Source organism: Phyllostomus discolor, chromosome 2 (genome assembly GCF_004126475.2).
Source record: "Phyllostomus discolor isolate MPI-MPIP mPhyDis1 chromosome 2, mPhyDis1.pri.v3, whole genome shotgun sequence".
NCBI lineage: Eukaryota > Metazoa > Chordata > Mammalia > Chiroptera > Phyllostomidae > Phyllostomus > Phyllostomus discolor.
In genome coordinates this window covers 4,785,942-4,803,537 of record NC_040904.2, presented here as the reverse complement: position 1 = coordinate 4,803,537, position 17,596 = coordinate 4,785,942, and the positions used below count along the sequence as shown (strand labels likewise).

Genomic DNA, 17,596 nt, shown 5'->3' with positions numbered 1-17,596 from the left:
CACACTGCAGTCACTTTTCCGCCATCTCGAAGCACTCACCACCGACACGTGTCTTCCTAATTTCTCCTCACGCTCTCTCTACTCAGGTATCCCAGATGGAAACCACTTAAAGTCCAATGAAACCAAACTGAAGTCAGCTTCTCAGAAGAGAAGGATCAGTAACTGAACTTTAAGCTAAAAGAAACTTTAAATATTATCTAACAGTAACCCCTCATTCTATAAACCAGGGGTGTCCCAACTTATTTTCACCACGGTCCACATCAGCCTCGCTGTTGCCTTCAAAGGGCCAAATGTAATTTTAGGACTGTATCAATGTAACTACTCCTTAACAGTCAAGTGAGAGCTCGGCACTGCTGCTGGGTAGAAACAAGGTGCCAGGCCAGATAAAACAAGGTGGAGGGCCGGATTTGGCCCATGGGCCTTGTGTTTGCCAACTGTGGTCTAAACCAAAAACATTACATTTAGAAAAACAGCACGTGAGATACAGATCCCACAGACAAAAACCAAAGCCCTCCCAAATTATCTTTTAAGAGTACCTATGAATAGTCAATATACCAGTCAGGTATCAGTAAGTCTCCTGGTTTGTTTTCATATGAACATACAAGGTCTATCCAAAAGGTATCCTGCCATATAATGTGAAAAATGGAGACATTTACTGAAAAAGACACAAGATACAAGAAACAACGTACACAGGACAACGAAGCCACAGTCCCCTTCAAAATCGGCACCATGGGACCTTAAATAGCTCTCCCAATCACCATCAGCTGCCCCACTGCATTTTCCTGAATCTCATCAACTGCTTGAAATCTCTTCCTTTCCAAAGGTGACTTTAGTGTTGGGGAGAGCTAGAAGTCTCAGGGTGCCAAATCTGGGCTACAGGGGGGCTGAGTCACTTGTGTGATTTAATGTTTTCCCAAAAACTCTGCACAAGACATGATGCATGAGCAGGCAAATTTTCATGATGAAGCTACCAATCACCAGCTGCCCATAGATGCAGACTTCTAAATCATCCAAAGAGTTTCCACAAAGGAAGTTCAAGCTTAACTAAACAAAACTGGATGCAGATTTGCTGCTCTATTCGTTCAGTCATTTTGAATGAGTCACCCACACAGTGCACATGCTCACTCAACAGCATCTACCGCCCCCGCTGACTAGTACAGTGAAGTCGTCATTGTTCACACATGTGCCATGTGCATTCTTAGTCCAGTCTCCTTGCTGCCAGGTTACATCGATGTCATGCAAACTGGTCTCATTGTATCAACAATGGCTGGACTTTTTCTGGACAGACCTTGTATACTTAAATATGAGCATTTAAAAAAGACTTACTTCAGATTATCCTCCATACCATCACCCACAGCATCCATCTACTAACCAAGGCTTCGAGAAAGCTTGAAAATCACTCTCTAACCCAAAGCAATTTAATCCATCCCCTAAAAGACTCAATGTTAATTTATGCCATTTGGTATGTTTCTGAGCTACTTGGAACCCTAGCAAGCCCTCTTTAATTCCTAAGGATAAAGGCAAGAAAAGAAATAAAAGGGAACAATTTTTTAAACCAATTTCATTCACACTCTTGCCCATAAATCTTTAGTATTTTGATTAGCGCTCCCAAGTTCAAGCTTCTCTTTCTTATCCCCTCCACATTGACAAAGCAATTCTAACCCATCCTGTCTTCCAATCTTCTATAGTAGCCAACAGGGAACTTTCCGTATAATCCAGGACTGAATCCTGGTCTACCTCCTAAAACATTCCTCATGTAACAAAATTTTGCCATCCTTGAAAAGGAAAAAAATTAAATCCTTGGCACTCTTATCTTCCTTTGAGACCTGGAAACACAAGGAAACATCTTCTGTCTAGAGACAGATGCTCTGGGATAAAGCACCCTAAATTTAAATGTGGTTCAGTTTTTCTTCAATGCTTTTAAAAGCTACTTACTTCCATTGTGAAGTTTAGGAAAATACCAATGAATACTACTTTTAGAGTCAGAAATTAAACATTTAAAACATTTAAAAATAGTTAGCCCACTAAATTAGAATTGTTGTTATCTAAAATATGTATTTTAGAATCCCTAATAAAGAAAAGAAGTTTTCCAAACAATTAGTCACTACCTTTTTAAAAGTATAGTATTCCACTTACATTTCCCCCTGACATTGTAAGAATACATGCGGAATAAGTAACTGCTAACTTCTCACCTGCGTTAAGGGTGCTTTAGATACAGAAACAGCCTCTATCCTCTCAACAAATAACAGGCCATTATTATGCAAGTAATAAATCATCCAACATTATCTCAAGTGACAACTCATACCATACAATTTTGCATTTTAGGAAGAGATACAATGTAGCTTTAAAGTTTTTAAAAATGCTAAGTGGATAAAATGTATTTATTTTTTTTATTTTGAAGCCATCCAATCTTAAAAAAATCTTTTTAAACTCTGAGAAACCACTTTGGTCAAGTTTATAATTCCTTAATCTATAAAAAGAGGCTGCCACCACATTGTTTAACTGGACATCTTTTACAAAATACTAAATACACCCAGTAGAGATATATAGCCTCCAATTTAAGAACCATCCTAAGGCATTTTCCCTCCTTCTCAACTATGTCTACTTTTAAAAATAGAAGGTGAAATGTTAAAATCTGGATTATAAACAAAGTTTTTTGAACTATATGTCTGTGGATCAAGTAATTCATGTTTGGGAAATGTTCCTATCCTCACCCCCCCTCCCCTCCCAAACCAAAAATACACCTTTAGAACGTTATGGCACGGCACCCTGGCCAAGCAGCTCAGTTGGTGGTAAGAGTGTCAACCCCATACACAGAGGTTGCAGATTGGATCCCCAGTCAGGGAACATACAAGAATCAAACAATGAATGCATAAATAAATAGCACAACAAATCGATGTTCTTTCTCCCTCCCCCTCCATCTCTCTCTAAAAAACAATCAAACATAAAAAATTTTAAGTAATATTAAATACACTTCTGCTCCTTCATTCAGGTATCATGGAAATACAGAAGTTGACTGATCGAGCCTTTATTTAGATGATGTTATCATTAATGCACACCACTAAAAAAGAGAGGTTTACATTAGTTTTAGAGAATTTTAATAACAGAAAAACCTTTTATTTTTAAATCATTTTTTAAAATTTTCCCATTACTGTGGACATACAATATTAGTTTCAGCTGTATACCCCAGAAATTAGACTTCAGATAACTAAGTGATCATGCTGATAAATCTAGTACCCATCAGACACCATACATAGTTACATTGTACTGGTGTATTATTGACTGTATTCTCTGTGCTGTACTTTTCATCCCCATGACTATTCTCAACAGAAAAACTTTTAAAAGGGGATAAAAACTGGCAGGGAGAAAGGCAGCATAGAGAGTTATTTGATTTCATCTTTCAGGGAGGACAGTCACTAGTTTTTTAAATAAAAAAAACAGAGCTATAAAAACATTACTGTATTTAAAGCAATGGAAGTAACCAACAGAAAAATTTAAAAGCTAAATCTTAAAAGGGGTTTTACCACTAAGGTGTGAGGAAAAGGAAAACTGATTACTTCATTTTTTACTTCCAGAATGGATTAAATTTTATTAACATATGCATGAAAATTGAGTAATTAATGTTTAATATAGAAGAAAAGGACAATCTAAATTTAACCTGTCAGTTGAGCATTAACCTGAGAAATATGAGTATCAGTACAAAGAAAAAAGACTAGTTGTATGTAACCCGTAGGTTACAGAAATGCAAGCATTCAACAACTTTTTTTTTTTTGCTTTTTTGCATTAGCAAAATAAATACTGATATTTTCAGTATTTCAAGTGTCTGCTTTTTGAGTACTGGATTCTGTGTAATGTATTGTGCATGGTGTGTAAAAATGAAAGTTAAACCTATTTGTGCTTTTCTCTAATGTTATCTATAACACAGATCTATTAAAAACACGGAACTCTATACTTTTTAAAAGATCAGCATTAACTGATACACAAGCCTCAACCAATCTAAAGAGGGACCACTAGGTAGGTAGGAAAAGGGAGAAGAAAAACACTAAAAAGTAAACTTTTTGCACTTTTGGAGGAGCTGATGATCCACACTACCCAAACCTTAAGCAGTAACAACTTTTTTCTATCAGGTTTCTTAGTTTGGCTTTCCCTTTTAAAGTGCCTTCTGAGAGCAAACCAAAATGTATTCAAAAAGTTTTTTAAACAATAGACAAATGTATCCATTTGCTAAAACTCCAAAAACCAAACTCCATCAAATTATTCCTAGAACCAAAACAAATATTTTGTTTCATGTGAATCTGCAATTCAAATCACTGCCGATAATACACATTCTTCACAACTCATATTTGCTCGTTTAAGAACACATGTTCCTTTTCATTCCTTTTTAAAGCAGTAATTACTTCCACAGACTTTCCAGAAAAGCTAATACAGATAAGCTTATTGTATCTTATCAAAACCAAAGGGTAAATTATTTATTAAACCCTTGGGAATCCCTTTAAAAGTAATACCCAAAATAAAAGATCGCCACCATCAACAGATTGTTAATGAGTTTATTTTCATTTGTTCAACAAATATCTGAGAGTCGATTATGTTCCAGGCATTACAGTTGTAAATAGGATCTAGTCCCTTCACACAAAAACATAAACCTATAAAAAATGATACTACGAGCAAAATTAAAGCCCAAATGCAAACTGGAAAACACGCTAGCAGTGAGAAACACAGCAGGAGTGTGATGGTTCGGAGTCGGGAGTCACGCTGCTGAGTGTGCACCCGCGCTCCATCCTTTACCAGCTGTGGCTCGGGGCAGGCTACCTGACCTGCGTTAATCATCACACCCATCTCAGAGCGATCATCAGGGGAAAATGAGTTAATAAATATGAATCACTCAGAATAGTTTTTGGCAGATAGTAAGGGTTCAGTGAGGAACTCTAATAAATTAACAAGAAATAACAAACCCAAGAGAACTATCAGCCCAGAATATTAAAAGGAAATTCACACAAAATATGAATAACAAACATGGGAAACTTTTTCTATCGCACTAATATTCAAATGGAAATTAAAATATTATGTTTTGTCTATCAAATTGGCAAACATTCTTAAGTACCCAGAATTCTAGAGTATGAGAAAATTCTGATGTATAGCTACTAAGGAATCATAAATTATGCTTTTAAAAGGTATCTGAAAATATGTACAGAAAGTCTGAAAAATACACACGTATCTTCTAACTGAACGACTGCAACTTCTACGAACTGGACTTAAGGCAATGAATCAAAGACCAGCACAAAGAGTGCTGCAAAGTGTTCACTTAAACGTTATTTATGACCTAATTAGCAATGGGGTTAAATAGCAACTGATTTGCAGAATACTAATTAGACATTAAAAATGACGCTATAAAAGAACATTAATGACAAAGAAATGTTTACATTTCAAAAGACTATAAAAAGTCAGCAAAATAGAACCCCATTTTTCTTAACTATTGCCTGAAGGAGCCATGTGCACATAAAATAGCAGGCAATATACAAACTAAAAAATTACAAAAGATCTAAGTGAACTTGAATTTTTTCCAAGCAAAGCGCTCACTTGCTAGCATTAGGACTTGAACATAACAGTGTGCAGTCAATATGCTGAACTGCAATGAAATGCCAGAACAAGGTGAGCTTCAGATACGTGAATGGCGGGTTCTCGTCTCTTCCGCTCCTTCCTATCTAATCCCACTTGGCAGAGAAGCCCTGGATGGGCCTGACCTCCACGTCAAGCATCCTCTTGATCTACCTGGCCACCCACTCCTCTTCAAAGGTGTGCGGGATGGGGCCAAACACGCATCTCTTTTCCCAGATCAGAATAAGAGCAGTGAAGCCGATGAAAACCAGGGCAGCACCCGCAACCGCCTTCCACTCACTCCTTCGAGCTCCTGTTCGTTTCAGCAAAGCTCTCAACTTTTTCATCAATCAACACGCTGCTCCACAGGCTCTTCTCTTTCAAGGCTTTCTGGCTGGCAGGAAGGCTCTTGACATGGGCCACATCAGGTAAGGGACAGTCACGTGGACAGACATAACTCGGGAGGGCAAAGTCCTCACTCTTCACAACACTCCCGTGTGCTCCCACACTGAGGTGGAAATTGCTCGCTCGCCAATTAGGCTAAATACTCTGGTAGTCGACATTCCACCGAGGCTGCGTCCACGCCCACCCACAGCCCGCTGCGCCGCCCGGCCCACTGCCCTCTACACCCTGGCTGCTCGCAACCGGGTGGGGGAGAGGCAAAGCCCAACTTGAATTATTTTTAATTAAAAATATATGAACTGGTCTGTGGTGGGGATAGCTGCACAACTCTAAATTCACTAAAAACTCAAACATTCAAAAATGCATAAATTTTATGCACTCTGTAAATTGTTTTAAATATTCACACACAGTAATTATTATTATTAAAAAGGTGAGGGGTAGGAAAAAGTCCCCACCCTCAGAGAACAAATTATAACCATACTGTGTTTTATTTAATGGGCAAGAAGGAGAGCGTAAGTATTTCAGATATCTTCCAACAATAAATTTACATAACCGTAACAAAGTATTTTTCTACTACATTCATGTAAAAATGGATGTCATGTAATCACGTCAAGCACATCAGTATGAAAAAAACCGAAAATGTTAACTTTTTGGCTAACTTGGTTCCCAGAAAAACTACTTGTGTCACACTTTTCCCTACCTACCCTGCTCCTGAAATTCTTTTGTGAACAATTCCAGTAAGTAAAAAATCAGCACAATTCCAATGTCTAACAAAAGTCAGTCAACAAAAATTTTAAATCATGTAAAGCTAGATATGACTTCGAAATGACTGCTTGAAGTTTGATATTCAGGCAGGCAGACGAAATAAAAATTGAGACTTTAATGTGTAATTTCAAAAGACAAGTCAATTTCTCAGTAAGAAAATGCAAGCCCCAAATATGTATAAATAATAGGGTAACAATTGGGAGGGAAAAATAGTAACAAAAATAGACCGTGTCTACCAGGCATGCGTGATGTGCACACTCTGCACCACGTGTATTATGAGCTGTTACCGCCATTAGTGTACTTCTTACTCCCCGTGTGAAGACAATGAAGTTTGGAGCTTTGTTTTTTGTTCTCATGGTTACCACAAACCCTTCTCCTCCTAGGGAATATCAATGAAATTTAACTAGTAAGTTCTTTCCCTCCCTTTCCTCTTCTCCAAGCATCTCATTTGAAGAAATACATCTTTTTTACTTCCTGTCACTAAGTATGAATCAGCAACTTTATTCTACTTTTCTTTTTTTTATTTATACTGTATCTTCATTGCAGAGAACATGACCATTACATATTCCACTCACTCATAACTATCATTTGGTTTAAGTTCTCCAAGTATCTTATCGAACGTTCCCCTATATCAATGCCACTGCAGTCAGTCCCTGGTTGCCAAACTTTATTCTCTAGTGGAGTCCTTAAAAAGTGACTCAAAGAAAAAATAGCCCACAAACTCATACTCATCTTCATAAAATTTTATCTGTCTTTATACTTTGTTCAACTTAGCTGGATGTAAAACTTCTGGCTCTCATTTGTTTTCCTTGAGTGTATCAGAAGTTACTCCACTGCATCTGGCAGAAAACAATGCTATCAAAATCACATAATCTAATATTCTTTACCTTAAGAATTATTTGGGTTCTTTGCTCAACACCCTAAGAATCTTCTTTTATTTATAGTCCAATAATTTTTAGAGTATGTCTACATGTTGGTCATTTCAGGATCAACTTATCGAAGCACACAACATGCCTTTTTCAAGTGTAGTGCATTTTTTTTAATCTCAAGAAATTAACTTGAGTTATAATTATTAGTATTTATTGTTTTTCACTGCTTTTGTTCTTCAGGGATTCATATTATTTGTATGTTGAAACTTCTTTGCTTGTTTTTATTAATTGCCACTTTCTCTAGAATGTTTATTTTTCAATTCATTTTGTTTATTTTTTCTCCTTTTCATCTTCTGTTTCACTAAAGACATTTCCTATTGTTTTTTTACTCTCATGTTCCTTCTAAGTTCAGGTTGCACTTTTTAATGATAGTTTTCCTTTTATTTCCCGTTCTTGAGTTATCACATTTCTAAGATTTCCTCATTTGGATTCATGATGTTTTCGTTGAAATTTTCTTAATTTCTTTGGGTCTGTTTTGAAATATCAGGGTATAGCTTTCATGTGTTTTATAGACATTTCTCTCTTGACATGCTTTCATGGCCTGCAGGAACACTGTTCTGTTCCTTATTCCCTTCTTCTCACAAAAACTCTACGGGAATTTGACTGTGATCCTTAGGTACTGCTCATTTTTGTGTAAAATGAAAAACTTCTGGGGAACTGGAGCCGCTTTTCTGGCTTCAGCAAGAGTCCACTTCTGCTTTCCTGAGGGACACCGCAACAGAGCCCCGGGAACGCTATGCTTTCACCTGCCCCGCCTCACCTGACCTTTTGCTCCTCGGCCCTCACTGTCTCCAAAGGGCTTAATTTGAATTCTCTTCCCAGCAGTGTTTCCTGGGGGTGGGGGGGGTGGCGTGGGGGGGCAGCCTTAACAGGGAAGGGTGCTTCAACTATTCAGCTCTGAAAATTCACAAGAACCAGATAAGCTCAACCCACAGAAATCACTGTGAGCTCCTAGTATCCTGGGAACTCAAAACTGTCTGTCAGTCTCAGTTGGCTGTTCTCAGACTTGCTTCCCACTCTTCAGGGGGTCTTTCTTGGCTATCTTGAGGTCCCCTCCTGGTCTAGGGCCCACCTGAAGATACTCCGCTGCTTCTTTCTGCATCCTTCGGTACAAATGTTGACACCACAAAGTTACTTGAGATTTGCCTCCACCTACCTGTATTAGGTTTGTGGGAATACAGGTTACCTAATTTTGCAGAAGGTACCCAGGAGTTTCTAGTTTTGCTGTCCACCGATTACTGTCTGTTTTTAAAGAAAACAGTGGAGATTCAAGAAGTATACCCTGCTGTCTGTCATCTTCCCCAAACTAAAACATTCTTGGGGGGTACATTTAGTAGTACCCCTAAAATCTAAACTAATGACTATGAATCTATTTGTTTTCCCCTGGGTTTTGAATAAAGGCACTAAGGTCTAAGAAATTCAACTTTCTATTGTAGCTCACTTCAGGTTTCCCATCATCTTTTCTGTAAATATAACTCCAAGTGTCCTTGCAGGTGCAGCTCAGTGGGTTGAGCACAGCCTGCAAACTGAATGGTTACCAGGTCGATTCCCACAACGTGGGCATGCGAGGGACAGACAGATGGTTCTCTTGTACATCAGTACTTCTCTCCCTCTCTTTTTCCCTCCCTCCCTCTCTCTCTAGAAAATAATAACTGAAATCTTTTAAAAATTAAAGAAAAGAGAATAGTAAAATAAATCAATGTCTTATAAGACATTGCATCCCCTGCATACCTAAGAGGTATCTAACTTAACTAGGAAGTTATCATACAGTGTAAGTCTGAAATCAGCACACTTTAAAATAAATTTCTAAAGTAATTCACCCTCAAAACATTATAGTTCTGAATGTTCTAGATTTGCTCCAAGTTCAAAGTGACAGCAGAGCACTATAATTAGTAAATTTTTGAAGACATGGGGAAATGTTTATGATATAATGATGGGCAATATAAGAGAAGATATATATGATATAAAAAAACTCCATCTAAGTATACGAACCTGAATGGATATTGAGGATGATCTCAATTAATCATAAATGGCATAAAAATAAAAAATACTAGAAGAGAACATGCCATAGTATAATGTGGGCAGTAGAACTTTAGAAATATCTCCTTCTACTTACCTGTGTTTTCATAAAATTTCCACAGTATTCAGTGACTGTGTATTAATAAACAGAGATAAAAGTAAAAACCTTAAAGCAAAAAATAAATCCACTGAATTTATCATCCACCAAAGATAATAAATTCATTGAATTATTAAGAGAATAATCAGACCTGCTTGGGGTTAAAAAACTGAATGAGGGCTGAGGGAGGAAAAGTACAGAAAAAGACCAGACCCTCAGCACCCTGTGGAGAACAATCTCAGGAGGGCGCGAACTGGCACTATGCACCAAAACAGGAAGATGCACTGGCCCTTTGATTCCTCCAATGCACCCTGCATGCAAATGGGATTAAATTGTTTTTTTTTTTAAATGTACAGATCTGGTTTCTAATTGTTCTGCAATAAAAAGCCATATTCCTGTGATTACTGAAGTATGAAAACTTTGCACTACAAAACTCACATTTTAAAATGAGTTAGAGAATTTAAAATTAAAAACTGCCACATCAAATGGTTTTAAGCAGTTAAATTCATATGTATAAGAAATATGATGACAACATAAACAGACCAGCACAATTTAAAATAAATTTCTAAGGCTATTCACCCTCAAAGAGTTACAGTTCTGTATGTGCTAGAACTACAACATGTTTTAACGTGACTAAACTATCACTATTGTTAAAAAACAATTTTAGTTGTTAAAGAAGTCAACAACAACAAAAAGAACTGTATCAACTGCTATATCCATCAGCTTTCCTCAAATAATGTTCCATTAAATGTTAGTGGGCATAAATACAAAATAAATGGGAGAAGGGGCCCTTTTATCAAGTACCTTTTAAAAATGCAAGAGCCTTTATGTTAATATGCACAGTAATCCCTGAGGCAGTACATCTTCCAAATTTAATCTCAGAAGTAATTCTACATCCTAAATAAACTGAATTTGGTTACCTCTTAATTCAAAGGTGTAAAGAGGGGCTGCTACAATTCCCAGGATGATGGTGAGGAGAATGAGGTCACTTGTCACTAACAGGTATAAATGGCAGACAGGGAGGTGTGTGCCGGAGAGACACCCAGGGGCAGTTACATGAGTCAGGAGCTCTGGAGAGAAGAGTTGGGCTCAAACTTGGATTTGACAGCCTCGGAATATCAACGCCAGGTGAAGCCACTACTGTGAAGCCACTACTGTGACTTAAGCAGAGAGGGCTTTCTGGTTTTCTCAGATGCCCTGAATTCAGTAGATGCCGTAAAACTTTTCCATAACCATCCCCTGCACCATTTGTTTACACATGTGCTCCCGCCTCCGACTGAAATGTGTTCCGTGATTCCTAAGCACAAGGATCCTTATGGGCAGAGTATCTGCGATAGTACCTCGTACAAAGCGAATGTTAGCCAAATAACTGATTTGTCACAAATAATTTTTCTTCTAAAATTTTTTTAAATCCAATTTTACCTATTTATATTCCAATTATATATTAAAATATGCTAAAAGACTCTCAAATTAAGTACAGGAACACCTATATATACATGTACTGGAGGCACATCAAAGTTTGGCTCGGTGTTCGGTGCAAGTCTGTTATTAAGGTTTGGCTTCTGAAAGATCAGTCAGTGCCGACGTCCGCGTCCTTCCTGGCACGCCTGAGCCTGCACCTAACCGATGAAATGGGAGGAGAAGGAGGTCTCGTCGCATCTAACCAACACAAAGCCAGGGCCATGACGGCCTGTGGGAAAAGGAGCCTTCTCTTCCCAGTGTGGGTGGGCACCCTACCGGCTGAGGTGTAATGAACGTGTGCACGGTAAAACAAGAGCAAACTGCTACCTTCACTGATGATGACTGCAAAAACTTAATTTTATGTTCAAAAACAATTATTAGTTTTCTAATTGTTAAGAGGGAAATACACCAGAAGCTAATACACATGCTAGAAAGAACCAGATCTTCCTTGAGTTTTCCTTTATAAGCCAGTAAATGTTGAAAATTTTTTAAAGAATATACAGCCAAGTCAGAGAGACCAGACTGTATCATAAATCAAATCTTTGTATATTTTTTGTGTTCTAGCGTTCATAAAATTAACTAGATAATCTTTATAAGCTATTTACTCTTTAGACATTTCATTCATCCATAAGCCTTTCATGAGACAGAGCTTTCTAGAAACTCTTCCTACCTTATAAAAACAAACTAAAAATAAAATAGCAAACTTAGCTACCTCAAAATTTCATAAGGAAAAATCTCCAAAATGGTTAATATTTATGAATAAATCTGTAAGACACGCCCAACACACTCTGTTCCCCTACCGGCCCCAGCTGAAAGCGAGCCTCTACGTGGCAGAGCGAGCGCGCAGCGCCGGGCCCAAGGGGCAATGTGGGAGCAGCCAGCACCGAGACACCGTTCCTGCACCGAAAGGTCAGACTCACAAAATCTGCCAACAAAATTTTCATAAAATTCTAAGTTTTCTCTGTAAAGCCTCCTGGTTATCTCTGTATGATGGTAACAGGAAGCCTCAGTACCATGTGGATGTAATCAGCCGCCAGTGTTCCTCTAGTGTGTTCGCCCGACTGCAGCCGTGCACGCCCGAGAGCAGGATGGCAATCACGGAGGCGATGCCTCGATCGCCTTCCACTTAAAGACGGATCACCATCATACTCTGTGAGTCCCACATCAATGTGAAATAGTATATGCTCTATAATTTAATTGCAAATATGTGCAAGTATATTTCTTCATACAAAATGGTACACCTGAGACATTTTTTTAAATCACACTCTTAAAACAATGTTAATTATTTTTCTTTTTTGAAAACAAAGATCACCAAAAACAAAAACCACTGGCAAAAACTTTAATCCTATACCAATAATGTAATTAAGTAACTATTCAGGATTTATGTAGTTACTCCTTTTCTGGTTAAAGACCACATTTTCAAACATATCAAATATCTCTGACGATGTCGACAAATATAAGCCACTTAGTTTAAACAAAATCCTCACAATTGGCCCGATTTAAGAAGATAAAAGTTTAAAAGTTAGTAACACTTGATTCATTAGCTGTACTACCTTTTCAAGAGTTTGAACATAGCCATACATGGATTAGTCTCTATTTTTTCATGTATGATTAAGAGCATCTCAAGCAAAAATAGTCTTTCAAAAATAACTTCATACTGCTTCCCCTGTATAATACAAATGACAAAAAGATGAAAGGTAAGGAAGGAGGGAAGCAACAGAGAGAGGGAGGACGACAAGGAAGGAACAAGAAAAAGCAAAATCCCAGATCATACTTTTTAAAAGAATCATACATATAGGTGTAATACCTTTAATTTAATTTCAGATACACCACTTGTGTCTACTCCCTATGCCTTTCGAAGACTTGCTCTAGTCTAACAGGAGTCTGAGGAACCCTGCATTCAACCATAAAGGGAGGTATTTCATTTATTTTCAACAGAAATATTTCAGTTCTCAAAGTATCAGTCAACCATCCACTTTTAAAAAGGCCAAGTACTTGCAATTACTAAACTGTATTTGTATTAGTACCACTATAAGTTATTCCCAAAGTTAAATAAATTTCCCAGCTATCTTTGCATTACTGATCTAAATAATTCTCCCCACTGATGCTGTTTATCAGAAAGCTCTCCCATTCAAAATATACCACATTCTCTCAGACAGCCATAGTTTTACTGTAGTTTAAAACTTGAGTCACCTGTATGCATCGTCTTCTTTCAAGTCTCATATCATCCTGATGGGGTGGGGGAAGGGAGGGAAGAGTCCAGCAGCAAAACTATAACACTGTGTGAAGAAAAACAGATTATGATAAGAGATAAGGATGCAAGACAATTATCCCTAATTGAGGAACATCTAAGGTAACTATAATCCCCAAAACATAAAGATAAAATAACTCAAAGTCATTACTAACATTTATTTAAACTTACTTGAAAATAATTTTCATTAATGAAAACTGATTGGATATAAAATATAAAGTATTTAATTGTCAGGAAGAAAAACATTTTGAAATCTGCCTGCTACCAATGAAAACTTCACACATTTCCAGGTATGCAATAAAACAGTCAGTATTCCACTACTCTATATAAATTACGGGAGGGGGGCTTTGTAATCTCCATCAGTTCACAAATCAGTATGAATGTGACTTCACTTTTCACGGGGCTTACTATCAGACGCCACAAAAGCTGCTTCACAGGGAAGATAACGTGTCCATCACCATCTCACTTGCAAATGAAGTCTGAGACACTGCTCACCGCGCTCCCCGAAGCCCACAAACTCTCTCTCACTCTCTGAATGGCTTTCTCTTACTTTATTATCACTCTTTTACTGTACTTCCTACTTATGGCTTCCACTGGTAATTCCAGGACTGACCTGCAAATTCCATAATGACTGACAGGAAGGATCAAAAGCAACCTCACTGTTGTTATCAATTGGGAGCACATGGTAATAGCACAAGAGACAGAGATAAAGACAAGCACGGGCTGAAACCTAACTTATAAATTGAGTTCAGTCCAAAAATGTATTTTTAAGTGGATGCTTTGGAATTCAGTAAGTATTCCTAATCTGAAAATGTTGCTTATGTTGGTCAAGTTCCCAGGGCAGCCGAAAGAAACGTGCTGATCCCCAAAGACTCTACTTAGAGGTCATGGGCACCGGGGCCCCTGCAGAACAGACACAGAAGGTTAACCAATTTCAAACCCTCTCTTTATCTGGACAAATTCTAAAACTGACTGTCTTCCTCTGTTAGCACTCTCTCAACTCCTAAATTCTACATTATGGCATCCCAATCATCCTGCTTAAAAATAACCCTTTCCCCTAAGTGTATTCCTAAATTACCGCCTAACACTCCTACTGCCTCCGTGTAGTTTGTCTCGGGTGTGTGAAGAAATCAACTGGGTTGAAGTAATTCACTTTAACATTTGCAGTTTTCAACAAGGATGCTAGTTAAGCCCAAATGCACCCCTAACTGGCAGAATTCTAATAGTTTTGCAATATAAAGTAGAAAGTACAAAGGCAGTTTGAAGAAAAACATTTTTAGGGAAGTGGGTCATAATTTGGACTGGAGTCTGTATTTATAGCCCCAAAATATTTCTGCTTTTCACTTATTTCTCCTACTTTTGAACGTACAGGTTTTATTAAAGCTCTAAGTCTATATTACAAATAGCAACTAAAAAAGGAGCTCAGGGACAGGGTTTAAATGTATAAATTATTTGTAAACTAGTAACCGCTTGTCTAAAATCATTACCTATATCCCATTTTCCATTCCTATAAAACCACCTTTCCAGTTCAGATGCTACTATGGGTAGCAAGTAAAACCCTAGACATGGGACCAATTAGTATCCAATTTGGGGGGTGTATGGATAAATGGATGGATAAACATTAAATTTTTACATCAAAATAGTTTTATTTGCAAAAATAATATTGAAATAATCAACATTCAAGATTTTTTACTCCAAAGACATGATTTTCCAACACTTTTTCCCCCACATAAATATCTTTTCAATTCTAGAATAAACCATGGGGAAAGAAAATATAAAATAAATCTCTAGCTATACACTATATATTATTAAATCCTTTACACTCTGAACATCATATTCTTCACATATAAAATATTGCAACGCTACCTACACCCAGAGAAATTCAATGGTTTCAACAGAAGATATTACTGATACAAAAGCACTTTGTAAGAAAGCAGAATCCAGTAAGACATTAATCTTTTTATTTCATTAAAAGTTTTTAGAAATTAGATTACTTTACAACTACTTTAAATACCTGAAGACAGTAAGTAGGGGTGAGCCAGCAGCACAATGGCTACTGTACCTGACTAAGGTCATCAAAAGTGTCTGTCCCTGCCCTAGTCGGGTAGCTCTGTTGATTAGAACATTGTCCAGATAAGCCAAGTTAGTGGGTTTGATCCCGGGTCAGGGCACATACAAGAATCAACCAATGAATGCATATGTAAGTGGAACAACAAACCAATGTCTCTCTCTTTGTCTCTCTTCCTCCCCCACCCTCTCTCAAATCAATAAAATATTTTTTAAAACTGCCTGACTTTAAACCTGACATCTTTTAGAAGTCATCCATTAATCAGTACTCATTTGAAATATCTTTACAAGTTACAAAATGTGCTGCTGACATACACAGCAACTAAACCATCATATACTGAGTATGATAAACTCCCTAAGTCTTGACCTTGGATTGCTTTAAATAAACAATTCTAGTGATTATTCCACATATCCTGCAGGGTAGTCACTCTTCATACACACACACACACACACACACACACACACACACACGCTAGCCTGGGTGGCTCAGCTGGTTGGAACGTCATCCCGTGCACCAAAAAGTTGTGTGTTTGATCCCCAGTCAGGGGGCATACAGGAGGCAACTGATCAAAGTTTCTCTCTCACTCTTCCTCTCTAAAAATCAACAAACATCTCCTCCTCAGGTGAAGATCTTTAAAAAAAATTAATGTACAGCAAATCTTCGAGAATGAAGGGGAAGGAGGGGATGGAGAGAGAAAGAAGGGGGAGAATATCAAGACACCTAATTAAAAGTGCTGACATATTGAGATTTATAAAATAAATACAAATCCACAAAGACCAAGAGTGGCAAAACTATGATTGAAATGAATACATTAGCATGATATGGCATAAACTAAGGAGTTGATGAGTTAAATGGAAGCTATGATGTATTCTCCAGTGTCACAATGTTTTATAACCATATAAAACTAAAACTCCTACCTAGGTTCAAAATAACTAAAGTAGCAGAGAAGCATTACAAGCAGTGGAGGAAAAAATCGGTATGATACAAGCTTCAGAAGTACTGGTAGGTATTGTTTTATAGTACTTTTCAAGGTACAAATACATAGTTATTCTCAAGTACATAGTGATTTTTTACTATTACTAAATTTTAAATGTTATATATTTTATGTTTATTTCATAATTTAAATTTTTTTATCCCACAGGAAAAAATAAAATACAATGCACAATGGGAGTTAAATAGTTCAGGAGATGCCAATTAAGAAAAATCTACTCCCCCCCAAATAAAAGCTACAAAAATAAAATCAAGGAAAGTTTAGTTGACATCTAAAATTTGATTCCATGAATTAAAATTACATTGTGACTACCTAACAACTATATTTGGTGACTAGCTTTTCTTATAAACTTCTGCCCTGTTACTCTAACAGACTAAAGAAGAAACAGAAGAAAACATTTTTCTCCATATAATAATTGTATAAATTTCTTACAATTGTAATAGGCAAACAAGTCAAAAGGAAAATAGAGAAATGTCATGATTTCGATGCCCAACACACAAGGGAAAAGATCTGTAATTCTAATTCCCAATAAGATGGCATACAGAAAAAAAGTGTTTTCACTAACTAGGTATTTCAAGTGAAATCCTAACAATCAAGAATAATTATGACTCCCCCTCCAAGCTCCTAAGACATAGTCACAGCCTTAAAAAAGCAAAAGCAATTTAAAAAGCAAAAGGCACAAGACTTTAGAGTGTGATAGGAATCAGAACTATGAGTGAAACCACAGGGAAAAGAACTCTGCTGAACAAGGACTGTGCCCGCACCAACCGCGGAGCTGAGACGCATCACGGACACTGCCACACTCCCCGGTGGTCCCCCAACGGCCCCACGTAAGTAGGCAGTGTTATTTCCATGTCATCCATGAGGAAAGCACGGGTCCGACAGATTAACTGGTATGGCCTAAGGCCACATCTTGAGAGCTGGTTCCACACCAAAGTTCCCATTTTCAAACCCCACCAAAATGTTTTTCACCAAAGGTCATTAAAATGGTTACAAAGAAATTATAAAGGTGCAAGAA

General features: G+C 37.4%; 1 protein-coding gene and 1 pseudogene across 5 annotated transcripts in view; both read right to left on the bottom strand.

The window, feature by feature from the left end:
* DYRK1A (dual specificity tyrosine phosphorylation regulated kinase 1A) overlaps positions 1–17,596 on the bottom strand; it is a 134,643-nt gene that overhangs the window by 65,529 nt on the left and 51,518 nt on the right. For 4 of the 5 annotated variants that reach the window (XM_028505227.2, XM_036017429.1, XM_028505226.2 and 1 more), the window contains exon 2: positions 13,462–13,547. The exons of the other annotated variant lie outside the window; for it this stretch is intronic. In XM_028505227.2, coding sequence (XP_028361028.1) covers positions 13,462–13,471 — 10 coding nt within the window. In that variant the 5' untranslated portion in view covers positions 13,472–13,547. The remainder of the gene's footprint in view (positions 1–13,461; positions 13,548–17,596) is intronic. 5 annotated transcript variants of the gene reach the window in all.
* On the bottom strand, positions 1,620–8,403 carry LOC118498763 (annotated as a pseudogene).